General features: G+C 54.4%; 1 protein-coding gene across 4 annotated transcripts in view; it reads right to left on the bottom strand.

Moving 5' to 3' along the window:
- Positions 1 to 8944, bottom strand: part of ZC3H18 (zinc finger CCCH-type containing 18) — a 46634-nt gene extending 37690 nt beyond the window's left edge. For 3 of the 4 annotated variants that reach the window (XM_032464551.1, XM_032464552.1, XM_032464554.1), the window contains exons 1-2: positions 8752 to 8944; positions 1925 to 2517 (exon numbers count right to left, since the gene is read on the bottom strand). In XM_032464551.1, the coding sequence (XP_032320442.1) occupies positions 1925 to 2503 (579 nt within the window). In that variant the 5' untranslated portion in view covers positions 2504 to 2517; positions 8752 to 8944. The remainder of the gene's footprint in view (positions 1 to 1924; positions 2518 to 8751) is intronic. The other variant, XM_032464553.1, reaches the window with a different exon arrangement.
- Positions 8945 to 13817: the final 4873 nt, after the last annotated feature.

Genomic DNA, 13817 nt, shown 5'->3' with positions numbered 1-13817 from the left:
ACTGTGTGTGGAAGCACCACAAAGGTGCCCAGGCAGATCTAACAGGAGAGCCAGGGGCGGCAGGCAGGAGGCCTACGGAAAGGAGGTGACACTGAGGCCAGTGATTACAGGGTGTGGAGGAGCCCGCAGTCACAGGCACAGGCAAGAGCAAAAATAACCCAGAGGAGCTCCTGGAAGGCAGGTGCGCTCCTGCGAGGGCCAAAGTCTCCATTCACAGCGCCCAGCCCCATGCAGGCCCACCGGTCCCCAAGGATGGGGGACAGTTACACCCCCAGTGCTTCACAGTGAGCCTGGCACACCGCGGGGCCCGCAGAGCTGAGTGGAGCTGTTCCAGTTGGGCTGTGGGGGCCTCACTGGAGGTGCCAGGCAGGCACAAGTCCGTTCGACCGGCCGACCAGGTGGGGTCGGTGGGCAAGGAGGCTCCAATGCTGGCCCGGGGGAGACCAACAAAGCTGGATGCAGCAGGAACGCCACGGCGCAGCAAGGCTCATGTCCCTGCGACTGAACACAGGCAGCAGAGGCGGCGAAGTCTGCTACCATGCGTTCAGCAGTGGAAGCAAGAAGCATCTGCAGCTGGGCCTTCCTAACGGGACACACAGAACCCAGAACCGCCGGCCACGGTGCCCCCGTTGTCGGGACCCCTCACCTTCCTAGTGGCTTTTCTCTATGTAAACTGAAAAATCAAACTCACAGGTGACCTCAACCAGTGACTTCATCTTCCACTCCCAAATTCCACCCAAACTGATTCACTGGAGTCTCTTGGCATCTCCTTCCCTCTGGCAACCCTGCCGTCAGGGTTAACTTTCTAAAGGGAGCTTGGAAAGGAGGTGGAGCTGGCAAAACCTGAGGACAGTTGCATGATCAGGTCTCGACAATACCACTTTCAATAAGATAATATTAAGCAAAGGCTATTAATACATGAGACCACCTCCTAAACTTAAGTTATGAGAGTATCTAAACCCCTAAGCTTTAACTACACACGCATGCACCACAAATTCTGTCCCTGTGAACCGACAAGCACGTCTTTTAAGACCAGGCACACGCGTGGCTGTGCGGCACCGCCTCACCTTCCAGGACGGAGCTGCCCGTGAAGCAGCAACCTCTCCCTCCTCAATACAGGGCCCTCCTGAGGGGTACTCCCCAGGCCCACCTCTCTCCACAATGACTCAACCAGGATCGGCCCCCAGGATACTTAACACTCCAGATCCTTTCCCTCTGCTCTGCCTCCCTCTCCCCTCCTTTGAGTACAAGCTTTACTCAGTAGGGCTTCAGGCTCCGCCCCCCAAACTCAACCTCTTAAACGATGGTGATTAAAGTTCTTTCAACAGGATCATCTGTCATAAAAACCCAAACAACCCACATCTAAGATGATCATTACCAGTTACCTTCTCCTCACCCTGAAGGCCAGATGAACGTAAGTAAGTTCTAAGGATGCGACAGCTTGGTCAAAACCCAAGGTGTTCTGATGCGCAACCCCATTTTATCCAGCGAGGGTCTTTTTAGGGATACTTCCATAGAAGATGGGGCCCGCATCAGAGAAGAGGCCGTGGGGCCAAGAAAAAAATGAATAAAAGAACAGACGAAACTGGAAGGAAGGAGTTTTTCAGCCTCAAGAACCTAACAAGAACTGAAACCCACAGAGGTTCTAGCTGACTGCTAACTCAAGTACTACTCTGAGACAGCGAACACAAAGGGTGAAAACTACTGCCTATTAAAAAACTCCAGAATTTTAATACAACCAGACGGATGAGCGAGGAGGGCCTGTGGAACTCCCGCCAGCTACCGACTGGCAGTTTCTCAATCCAGCCTATTTCTCCTGGATTTTTAGCACTGTCTGACCCCCACGGCAAGTGCTCCCAGGACAGCCCTCCCCTGCCCCGCAGCCCTCCAGTGTGCTCCTCCCTGTCCCTGTCCCCACACTCACGTCGATCTCCCCATCATCGATCTCCCCGTCGTCATCCTCTTTCTTCCTCTCCTTGGCAGCCTCCAGGGGCTCCCTGTCCTCCACACCAGGGGCATCTGCCTTCCCCTCCTCCCCGGGGGCCCCGTCCCCCCTCTCGTCATCATCCTCGGGCCCGGCCTTCTCGCCGTCGTCCTCCTGCAGGGCGGGGGCCGGCTCCTCGGGGACCTCCTCATCGTAGTCCAGCTCATGCTCGTCCAGCTCCCTGGTGACCGACGAGGCCTCGTCCCTCAGGTCGCTGGTGCAGTCTTCCTCCCCGCCGTCCCCCTCCTCCACACGCGGGGGGCTGGCCGGGCCCCCGCTCAGCTCTTGAGCCTCAGAGTCCTGGTCCTCCTCGTCGGAGCGACTCTCTTCTTCCTCCTGGCTCAGTCCCGGGGCACCGTGGTCCTCATCCTCCAAATCAGAAGCCTTCCCCCCAGCTCCGTCCAAGTCCTGGTCAGACCCACTTTCCCTCAAAATGTCATCGTCCGAGAGCCCCTGCTGCTCCTCTTCTTCGTCCTCCGGAGAGCGAGGGTCCCGTTCAGGGCTCTCGGCCACATCCATCGGTACCCACACTTCTGCAAAAGACAGAGACACAGAGTCACAGCATTTAGCAGAATGGAAAGGAAATCTCGCCCTGGTTTCCCTGGCCCCACACTCATTCCTGACACGCAGTCTGCTGGGCCCTGCACAGCTCCTCCGGACTGCACTGCACAGACCACCGCTGCTGGTCACCGCACACAAGGCCTCCACGAGGCGGGACCAGCCGGGAAGAGGCCCGCCTGCCCGCTTTCACAGAGCAGCCCGACAGCTAACAGAAAGTGAGAAATAAGATGTGAACTGCAAGGGCCAGCTTTCTGGATCCCTAGAGTGAATTAATTACTTCTGCAATTCAGGAAAACTTGCATTATGCATGAGCTGGCCACACTGAAGGCATGAGCCTGGCCATTGTTCTGAAGAGTCTGAAGCAGAAACCGGGCCCATCTTTAGGAGTCCCCGAGATGCGGGCTGTCTCCCGTTCCTGAACACACTTCTCCAAGTATGGCCCTGATGGCCACGTCAGAACCCCTCGGGATGATCTTTAGAAATGCAGACACTGGGCCTCCCACACACCTGTGTACTGGGGCTGCCAAGGGATGCCCAGAGGCCTCAGTGCACCGTGATTCTGGTAGGATAGTTGAGAATCACCGTTCCAGGACAGGCACGCCGTGGGAAAGGACTCTGGCAGAAAACTTTACATATTTAAGTAGTTTCTTTTTAAAAAGCAAACAAACAAAAAACCTGTCATTTCAGGTTTCATTTCTAGATTTAATTACAAAGTGACTGTTTCCTGCTCTTCCCGCCTCAGTGTGCAAAGACAGGATGCTGTTCCATTAGCTTTAGACGCAGGCCGCAGAAGTGGGGTAGGAGCGTGTGTGCCTGAAATCAAATTGCCCACAAGTAAACTTTTACCATCCACCATTGCGAGGTGTAGCGAGTAACCGTCTGACCAGTGTGAAGTAACAGGAACAGTGAAGGATTCAGTGTTCACCTGATTCTTCAAAATTTTTTATTTAAAATAATGAGTGCCACAGTCATGCTACTCGGTACCTCAGTTGAGATGTGGAAACACACACGTTTGTGTACTATATAAATAATATAAAATTATTGTATACATTTATATAAGTAAAGATTAAAAATATATCTTTTAAACTTATACTTTCAAAAGAAACTGTGTTTAAAGATGCACATACCGAGAGTTGGTATTTGAATCCACAGTTACATTTTTTTTTTGCTGTTAATGGAAATTATTTAAATTCAGCACACATTAGGACAAATCACTTAAAATCCATCATTTATAAGTAAACCAAATGGTTAGCAGTAATAGAAATTTACAAGCCATTCAAAGTCACTTAAAAGCAGACAGTTTTGAAAAGGATTCGCTTTTCAGTCTTCCCACTACCCTATGCAGAGGTAGGACTACTGGAAAGAATCGTTACAAACTTGGCCCCAAAGAGGTGTATTTTGCTGCCCCATGGCTTCCTGGCCTCCTTGTCACCACACATGTCACTCCCGCAGCCCAGGGCGATGAGCAAGGGGAGAGTACTACTGAGACAGGGCCGGCTAATGAGGGTCCACAGCCTCAACTCTCACGGACGGCCATGGGGCACCGCAGCACCGGTGCAGATGGGTCCTGGGCTGTGTCACGCCGGACTCAGGAACTCTCAAAGAAGGGCAGGGGCTTCCGCTGCCTGGTTCTTAGGCTGGCAACTGGGACCCTGTGGCCCGGCAGTCATGCCAAAATGCACCGAGCCCCATCACACCACTGCTGGGGATCTGGCAGGTTTAATCCTCACAGTGTGCAGTCTAAAGGCAACCCCAGAAACCAAGTTACCTCTTCAGTCAATCAACTGGTAAAAAAAATTAAGCGTCCCCTTAAACTAGTTTAAAACCCACACAACTGACACTCAAAACTCGCAGCACACCACCTGCTCACAGCACAGAGGCTCGCTCCCGCTCGCTCCCGGTAACTTGATAACAGCCCCTTCCTGGGGCCCAGGTGCCAACAGGTTTGCACTTGGGTTTCACCGTTATGATTAGGTCCAACCAAAAGGCGCTTTCTCTCCTGGCAAACTGGAATTTAAATTCTAGGGTAAGAAGTGGAAGAAAAAGATCGCCTAACTTCAAATACGTGAGCTCACAGCTGTGGGCCAGCAAAGCGGGCAGTCCATCTGGCAGATGCCGCGTCTTGTGGGACACAGGGGCAGTGCAGCGTGGGGCTCCCGAGCAAGAACCAGAGTCCCAGCTTTCCTGCCTCCCAGCCTTTGGGTCTTGGACGAATGACGCAAACTAGCCAGACCCCAGCCTCTTCATTTGAAGTATATGGACAGCAGCAGCCGTGTTAGCGTCCTCACGCCCGTTCGATGAGATGAGCCCTGTAACACGCTCAGCACGTGCTCCACACAGTTCACGTGGGATTAACATGCACACAAGTATCGGTAACCCTCAGCGTGTGAAACCCACACCCCTTCCCCTCATCAGACTGAGTTCAACTCTCCTGCGGTGCCTAGGAGCAATTCACCCAACAAACCCCAGAACCTACACGTGCAAGACTATGTCACTAAAACAACCTCTGCAATGAAGTCAACAGGCTCCACATCTGCTGAGAGACTCGTCCTCTGCCAGACACCTGACCCACTCCGTCACAACAACCTTCCAAATAAGTGACGTTCCCCCCAACAGAGAAGGAACCTAGGCCACATGGCCACTGGGCGTGGTCCCGGGACTGCATCTCCGAGCTGCTGCCAGAGCGTGTGCCCAGACCCAGAGCTGGACCTATGCATGAACGGGCTCCTGCTGCCTGCTAGGACCCAACCCCAACTGACCGCCGTTGTTTCTATAAAATGGGACCTGAATTCCAAACTGACTTTGCAAATTCTTTTCTGGACCACAGTCCTCACATAAACTGGGGGCTTCTACTGAATCAGGAGAGTCTGCCTGTTGTCCTTTCCTCCCTTCTGAAGGTTTGTGCTGAGCAATCTAGCTTCCTACCACAGCCTTTCCAGAACCAAAACCACACATTTTCAGAGATGGGAAAGTGTATGACCTATATGGACTATTAGTAAAAAGGAGTGATGACCACATGGAAATTGAACTTGGGATGCCAGTCATTAATTTTTTAATTTTAAACCAGTCTGAAGTTTGAACCTTAGGCACTTAAACTAAAGATGAATCAAACAAAAGAAAGCCCCCAAAGGTGCACACCTCTATACTGACACCACAGGAAACGCTGACTCAAATGAAAATCCAAGGCCGCTGTACTGTGCATGGAAAAGAAGTACCCTGAGAGCCTGTTTGTGCCCCCAGTTTGAATGATGGAAACCATGACAGCAGTCCAAGCACAAGAAAACTTCCCTGCTCTCAAGGGCAGGTTTCAGCACTGACCAGAAAAGAAGATGGCGGAGTGCACAGTCCCGAGTATACCTGCTCCCGTCAAGGGGGCAGGGGACCGGTGCTGTCAGAGGTGCTCAGCCTTTCAGGGAGCATTGGTGGCTTTGAGAATCTGATGACTGGGATGGTTCCTCTCCCTAGAAAAACCTGGAGGTACACCATTTATCTTCCACTTCAGAGAGTTTAAAACTTCTTGAGGTCCACCGTCACCCCCAGATAAAGAACTCTTACCCTTAGCATTTTGTACGTTACTCTATTACATATCCATACTCACCACACTGTACTTTGACTATCTGTTTGCAAAGTCTGTTGAGACGCCCCCCTGCCCCTCACGAGGTACCTGTGTGGAAGGGCTCAGACTCACATGCATTCCGCGAGCTCAGCAAATGGCTGGCACTTAGTAGCAGAACTTACCACATCCATAACTCATTGTCTAAACTCGGGGACGGGTTTGCGACTGAAAGGGGCCACTGTTACCAACCACAACAGGCATGAAAATGGGCTGTCCTGGGCACACCAGAACACACAGGCACCCACAGGAGGCCTGGACAATTTCCTGAGGAAAGGAGTCACATCTCTTTTCTCTATGGGACCTCCTGGGATTTTACAATCTGAGGCCACACATAGGTGAATATCTCACAGAGGAGACATGTCAAAGAATCTACCTGCTTATCAGAAGCAACCTGAGTCACACTGGCTGCAAACAAGAGGAGTGTCACCGGGGTCAGGAGATGGTTTCTGTTCCAGGACTCACTCTGAGCAAGTTATTGGCTCTCTGGGCATCAGCGTCCTGCTCTGAGGTGAATTCAATCTGGCACACATCTGAGTACATGCTCCCTGTCAGGTGCCAGGAAAAACATGTGGTCTGTTAAGTGCACACAACAAAATGGGGGGTCCTCTGATCACATCTTCACCAGCTCCCAGGCTCACGATTTTTACTCAGTTTGTTCTTCTCACACAATCACCCTGTAACTGAGCATTCTTGGCCAAGTTTAAAACTCTTTAGTCCTTTGATCCACAAGATAGTGAACTTGCCTGGAGAAGAGACTAACACATGTCCGTCATCGTGTCTCTAAAGCATACTATGTTTGGCAGACAGTGACCGGTAAATGCTTCCTGAACAGATGACAAAGCCTCATTACTTGATAAACCACCTGTTGCACACCAGGAAGAAATGTGAAATAAGTGCCTAGCTTTCAGAAGACTGCCCTACGCTCAGACCCAGAGCGAGTGCCGTCTCATTTCCCAGCAGGCATTCTGGGAGGCACCCTGACTCCCATGGCACTGCTACAGTGCAGAACATTTGGGAACTTTTCTTTCCAAGTGACCTTTAGAACCTGCAGAACACTGCCCTGGCACTCTCAGTGGCAGCAAACCTTCCTCCTCTCGAGGTGGGTCACTTTGAGAAACTGCAGGAGGCTGTTCAGAGCCTGGTCTACTAAGTAGGGTGAGTTCCCAAGCCAGATGAGATGATTCTTGGTCAAACATGGGGTGTGACTATTGAATGAGACTTGCTTCCTCAGATGGCTTACATATTTACCTCCTAAACAGGACTTCTAAAGAGGTTCTGGCAGAGGAGCACCAATGAAATACAAGCATCACCTTCCAGGGTAACAACTTCTGACAGAGCAGTCCCTACGTCAGCGCCCAAGAGCTGGTACATCTGGTTAGAATTCGGATTCGTAACTTCATAGATTTACAACGTCCAGAGGAAGGAAGTCAAGGTTGGTGATAGAAAGCACCCCAAACTGACCAGGCCTGATATCAAACAACTCCGTGGGGAGGAAGCACTCACCTTGAGATGACCTGTAAAAAAGGGAGAAAACTTTTGCTCTCTGGAATTGATTCCACAGAGCTTTCTTACAATGTTTGATGGTTTCCCACCCAAAACTCAGAAGAGTTCCAGCCTCTGAGACACATCTGACTGGTTTCCAGAGCTGGCTGGGCTCCACACATGTGCTCAGACTGTAAAATCCTCAGGCAGAGACTTCCCTGCCAGGGAGGTGGGAATCAGCCTGGCTCCAGGCTCACCCTGAGAATCCCAACCTCTGCTCTGGGAAAGGACGGCTCCACAGGCAACATGAAAGAGATGAGCCTCAAAACATAAACAACGAGAGCCATTGTTATGCTTCTAACACTCTCTTCTCCCATTCTTCCCAACGGATCTGAAGACCGACCTACTCTTTCAGAGGTGGAGCTGAACAGCTCATTTAAGATGATCAGCCACTCTACCCGGCAAACTCAGCTGTTATAAAGTATTCAGGAAAACTTAAGTTTTAGCAGGAGCAAGGCTGGAAGTCCTGAAATCTTCTCCCAGCAAGGACCCAGCAGCCTCTGGGCTCTTAACCAAAGGGGTAAGGAAGTCACTCTGAAGAGTGGCGCGCGTCTTAGGCCACAGCCAATACGTCCAACTTGTGGCCGCCAGGACGCCGAGGGAGCAAGTTGCAGGAGACTAGGAAAGCTCAAAGCTACCGAAGAGCCTATCCCCAGCTCGGAGAACGAATCCACGCGCCTCCCTCTGCCGCCCCACGTCTTTGTGAGCGGCAAAGAGCGCCACGCGAATGTCCCGGAAGAGGAATGACAGCTTTGAGAGAATCAACCCCACGGCAGGGCGCGGAGGTAGCCGCCGGGCGCTTGGGCTGAGATTTCAGGGCCCCTGGCCAGGTCGCCGCGGACGGGACGCGGGATCGTGCCTGGGTCGGCCTCCTGTTCCCGGGGCCCAAAAGCCACGCTTCGGCCGGTGGGCAGCCTGGAGCGCTCCCCGGAGGCGGAGGCGGCAAGGCTCCGCGGCCTCGGCTCCGCGCAGCCGCCACGCTCCCCGCTCGGCCGCCTCGGCCTCCTCCTCCCGCCGACCCGGCCTCCCCGCCGCCGCCACCGCTTACCTCAGCGCGAGGACGGGGAGGGGGGCCACGGCTCCGCGGGGGTTGGGGCGGTGCGGGGAAGACGTCCCTCGGTCCTTCCGCTCCTCACAGGCTCCGACTGGAGGCGCGACGCGGGCGGAACAAACGGGCTCCACTACCCTCGGGGGCCGGCCATTGTGCGACGTCATCAGGCCGCGACGGTTGTCCTGCGGCCCGGCGGGCTTCCTTGACTCGCCCCGCCCTCCGCCTGCTTCCTTCCGGCCTCCGCGCTGCCGCCTCCGCGAGGCCCCGCCCCCGCGGCGCGCGCCCGCCCGAGCCCGCCACGGCGTAGGCGCGCCTTCGGCCCCGCCCCCCGGGGGGCGGGTCTCCGAGCGCTCGCACCGCCCGATGAGCCGCGGGGAGGGCTGCCCGCGCCACGCGGCCACTTGACGGGCGAGCGCGGGTTCGCGCCTGGCGGCTGGCGATGCGGGCGGACCCCGCGATCCCGGGGCTCCGAGCTCTTCTCTCCGGCGAGCCTGAGGGGCTCCCGCGCTACGGGGCGTGCGCGCCCAGCAAAAAGTTAATCCTGTTCGAGAAATGAGCTTAAAGATCAATGGTGAAACATTTTAAACTGTTCCCGTGGGATTGGCTAGCTCCTCACTCTATTCCACGTATCAGTTCAACACAAACTGACTGTTTTCGAGATACTGAGTTTTAAGTGTCAAAGCCTAAGCATTTTAGACTGTTTCTGGGCGACTAAATAGCTCTTACTTTATCAAATACAATCAGTTCAACACAAAATCTGATCATTTTTTGAGATGCTGAGTTTAAATGTCAGAGTGTAAACATTTTTAACTGTCGCTAATGTTGTTAAGAAACAACAGGCCCAAAGCGGAGTCACTAACTCCACCAAGACTTAACACCTCACCTGATGGAAGTTTCAGCCTCTCCCAGGGGTGGAAACTGAAACCCATCATCCTGGAACTTCCTGGTCAGCACCAAGGAGGTGATCTGCCTGAGAGCCCCTGCCTGCTCTCCCCCCAGGGGAAGGTGACTTTGTCTGAACAACGGCCCTCCTGGCGCCTGTGAGAACCTCGGCTTTGCACAGCTCCTAGAGGCCTTTCCATGTGCTAGGTGGGATGCTTTCTGGTTCATAAATTGTTGAATAAAGCTAATTAGATCTTCAGATTTACTCAGCTGAATTTTTTTTACACATCTTTCTTAAAAAATAATCAGCACAGCGTAAACCTTAATCATTTTTGAGATACTGAGTTTAAATATCAAAGGTTAAAGCGTTTTTGAGTTAAAATTTTAAAAAACATTTTTTACACAATTTTAAGTTATTTGCCATTTAGTTATTACAAAATATTGGCTATATTCCCCATGTTGTACAATACATCCTTGAGCCTGTCTTACACTCCGAAGCTTAACATTTTAAACCATTTCCGTGGGAATATACAACTCTGCATCTTGCTAAACATGATCAGATTAACACAAAGTCACCTTTCCTCAACCAGAAGGACATCCTGTGGCATTTGGGGCATGTTTACAGCCTTCACAGCCTCACAGAACCGTCCCACAGAGGCTCAGACTCTCCATGCTGGAGGAGGGACCCACACTAGAGGGACCCGGGCTTGGTCAAACGCCCTGCTTTCCTTGCTTTAAAACTCTTGGTCATTTTTGAACAAGGATCCGTGTTTTCATCTTGCACTGGACCCTGCAAATTCTGTGGCTGGCCCTGGGGGTACCTAGGGGTTTGAGAGCCCCATCTCTCTGCTCCAGAGAGCCCGCAGTGAGCACTAAGAAGATCCCCTCCTCAGGGCAGCCTGCCCCATCCAGCCCACTGATGCAAGTGTCTGCACACAGAGTAGTTGACTGGGCTCCTGCATGCTTGCCCGTGTTATCCATATGAATGCATGAGCAAGGGAAGAAATGAGCGCGTAGACAGAGCTAACCCATGACCCGGCCATGCCACCCCCCAGAGCAATGAAATCCTGTACAGGAACGTTCCGGCAGTGTTATTGACAACAGCCCCAGAGTGAAAACAGCCCGGATGTCCTTCAGCAGATGGTGAATCAACAGACTGTGGTCCGTGCATGAAGCAGAATGCTGTTCAGCCCTATGAAAGGGCAACGTCTGTGTAAGAGGAGACACCAGAGGCCAGCCCCAGTGGGACACAGAAGGGGGAGGGGCTCTCGCCACGCTGGCACCCTGACCCCGGACTCCCACGCGCCACAGCCATGAGAAGTCAGTGTGAGTTGTTTAAGCTCCCCGGTGCTTTCTGCTGGTCCCTGCAGTCTTCCCCAGGTGGGCGCTTCCCCTTAAGCCCCAGCTGGTGAGCCTTGTCTCCTCAGCTCAGCAAGGCTGTGCCTCCTGCTTCTGTCCCCAAGGCCAGAGTGGTGTGGGGCTCACTTTGTCCCCTGCCTTCCCCAAGGCTTTCCCAGCCGGCCCCCAAGTGCGTCAACGTGTGTGTCTTGATGGGTTTGTCCAGCTTTTGTGGTTGTCGTTAACACAGGTGAGCTCGACACAAGGGCTTTTGACTGAAAGCCGCTCTTGGGGAAGTGAGTTATGCAGGACGAACCCACCAGAGGACTCACCTCTCCAAGCAGCCCAACGCCCACCAGCCTCCACTGCTGTCTGCGGCTGTCACCAGAGGGCGCGCCAGCCCAGGGTTCTGGGGCCCCGGGCCGGGTGGGCCTCAGGCTTCTGGACTTTCACAAGCCATCTGTCCCCTGCACTTGCTCCCGGTCGAGTGGTGAGGGGCAAGGGAGGGCACCGGCTCGTGCACACACACATACCCCTTCATCCAAACCGCCACTCACATCACAGCCCCTACCCAGATGCAGTGAGAGGCTGCGGAGGGGTGGGCTCCACCGTTAGGGGTGTTGACCCCCATGGGACCCCTGTCCCCTCCAGGCTCCATCCCGACCTCCAAGGCGTCCCAGCACTGATCCCACCCTGCCCCCTTCCCTCCCTGGAGACATTCGGGGCCACTCTTAAGACCCGCAGAGCAGTGGCCACTTGCCCCCGCCTGTCTGATGAGGTTTGCAGGCCCCCAGGAGGCTGGGGAGGGACTCCCAAGACCCCTCACTGGAGGCTTTCGGCTTCGTGTGTTTTTGCCGCCCTGGCACTTGGCAGCGCCTCCACACGCTGGCTCTGGTGAGTGAATGAATGAATGAATGGATGTTGAACTAAGGGGCGAAGGGCAGCCCAGCTCCCCCCTCGCAGCCTTTAGCAGCGGCCGGAGACTTCTTCCCACGGTGACAGCTTGCACACGGCACTTTGACACCCTGACACCCTCCTGCACCTTGGCCACCAGTAGAGCCCACGGGGCCCATGTGCCACTCCGAGGTGCAACCAGCAGCTTCCTGTCTCGGAAAACAAGTTGCCTGTGGTGCTCAGGCTCCAAGACAGCCGCTAGGAACCCCACCCGCCTGCCGCGGGGTTCATGGCCTTGGGGACCGAGTGTGGGAAGGACCCCGTGATGCAGGTGGCCCTTCTGTGGGGCGTCTCCGCACATTTTCTAACTGCAGAGTCAATCCACATTTACTGATGCAGACATAGAAAATAAGGTGGCCCAGGATCTGGGTGTGCCCCTGTCCTCCCGGTGACTCTGCAGTCACAGGGACAGGTGTGGCTATCCAGCCTGTGGCCGAGGACACCTACTTTGTAGAAGGAGGGATCTGGGTTCAAAGCCCAGCTCTGCCGTTGACTAGCTGTGTGCTTTGAGCAGCTTCCTTGCCTCTGTAAGACTCTGCTTTCTGTTCTGAAAATTGGCAACAGTAACAGTGGCCTCCAGGAGGGGAGGGCTGTGACTGCCACAAGAGGCTGAGGACCGTGCCCCACGCGGGCCACTTGCTAAGCTCCTGTTGGCCTGTTGCTGTGAGACTTGAACACATTTCGCAAACGAGAGAGAGCACTTACCCGCCACTCAGAGCCCACCGTTAGCTTGTCGTGCTGCGAACGTCTTTCTGTGCTGATTGATTCCTCCTACAACATCAGTTTTAAAGGCTAGACTTTCCGCTGTGGGGACACAGCACCAAGTCCTTTCCTCTCTGAGTGGACAGCTAAATCGTCAGAGAGCTGGCTCACTGGGAACAAACGCTCCGTAACCATGCTGTGCCTGGGGAGCGCCACTGAGGGTTTCCATGCTGCTGGTGGCAGAGGAGGCTGGCTGCACCTGGGGCACCAGGGGGTGGGGACGCAAGAAACTCTGTGCGATGGGGACTGTCCACAGGCGAGTTAGTACGTGAGAACTTAAGGCGGAGGAGGCACTCTCTATGTAGGTGCTGGTCAGCGATGCCTTTGCCCCTCTGGCCGTCTTTTCTGTCCGAGAGAGGAGGAGGGCCTGGAGGACGAGGGCAGTGTGAGACCAAAGACGGGTACTGGTCCCAGCTGGGTGACTTCAGCACCAGCCAGGAGGACCGCAGTTGGGAGCTGTCCTGGGAGCTGAATTCCTGGGGGAGGACCATCCTAGAGGAGGCAGGAGAGGAGCCAGAGGTGGGCTGGGCGTGGCAGCAGCAGAAGGGGAGAGACAGGCAACCCTCTGTCCACCAGGCACCGCTGAGCCCCACAGGCCCTCCCAGTGCTCCGGGGAGCCCTGTGGGGGCTGGGGTGCTGTGTTGGGGGCATTGGAAACCACAACCTGCCAAGTGTGCCGTCTTTCTGCCACCCTTTGCCCTCCCCACCGGTCCTCCCCCCTCTCCACTCATCTTTGTGGTCCTGAGTCCAGCCAGGTCCCGGAAATCGTACTTTTTGGATCAAGCTGATGAAAATGCACTCAGCCAGGACTCTTGGACAGGAGTGTCCACAGCAGTGGTGTCTGTGATTCCCCCAAGCTGAGACCCCCCAAAGTCCATCGACAGCCTGTGGTGCGTGGACACACTGCAGTCCAGTCCTCTGGGGGAGAGTCACACAGCTGAGGGAACGGTGAGCTACTGCACACATGGCCAGGGTGACTCTCCGCCTGCTGACCTCAGTGGAGTGAGCAGGACGCCATCACGTGTGGATCTGGTTACAGAAGCTCCTGGATGGCACAGCAGTGGAAGCCAGCCAGGGTAGGGGTGGTAACCGCGTGCACACTTTACTCACCAACCTTCCTTCATGTT

Source organism: Camelus ferus, chromosome 21 (genome assembly GCF_009834535.1).
Source record: "Camelus ferus isolate YT-003-E chromosome 21, BCGSAC_Cfer_1.0, whole genome shotgun sequence".
Lineage (NCBI taxonomy): Eukaryota > Metazoa > Chordata > Mammalia > Artiodactyla > Camelidae > Camelus > Camelus ferus.
The sequence above is the reverse complement of the archived record's forward strand: the minus strand, read 5'-3'. Positions and strand labels throughout refer to the sequence as shown.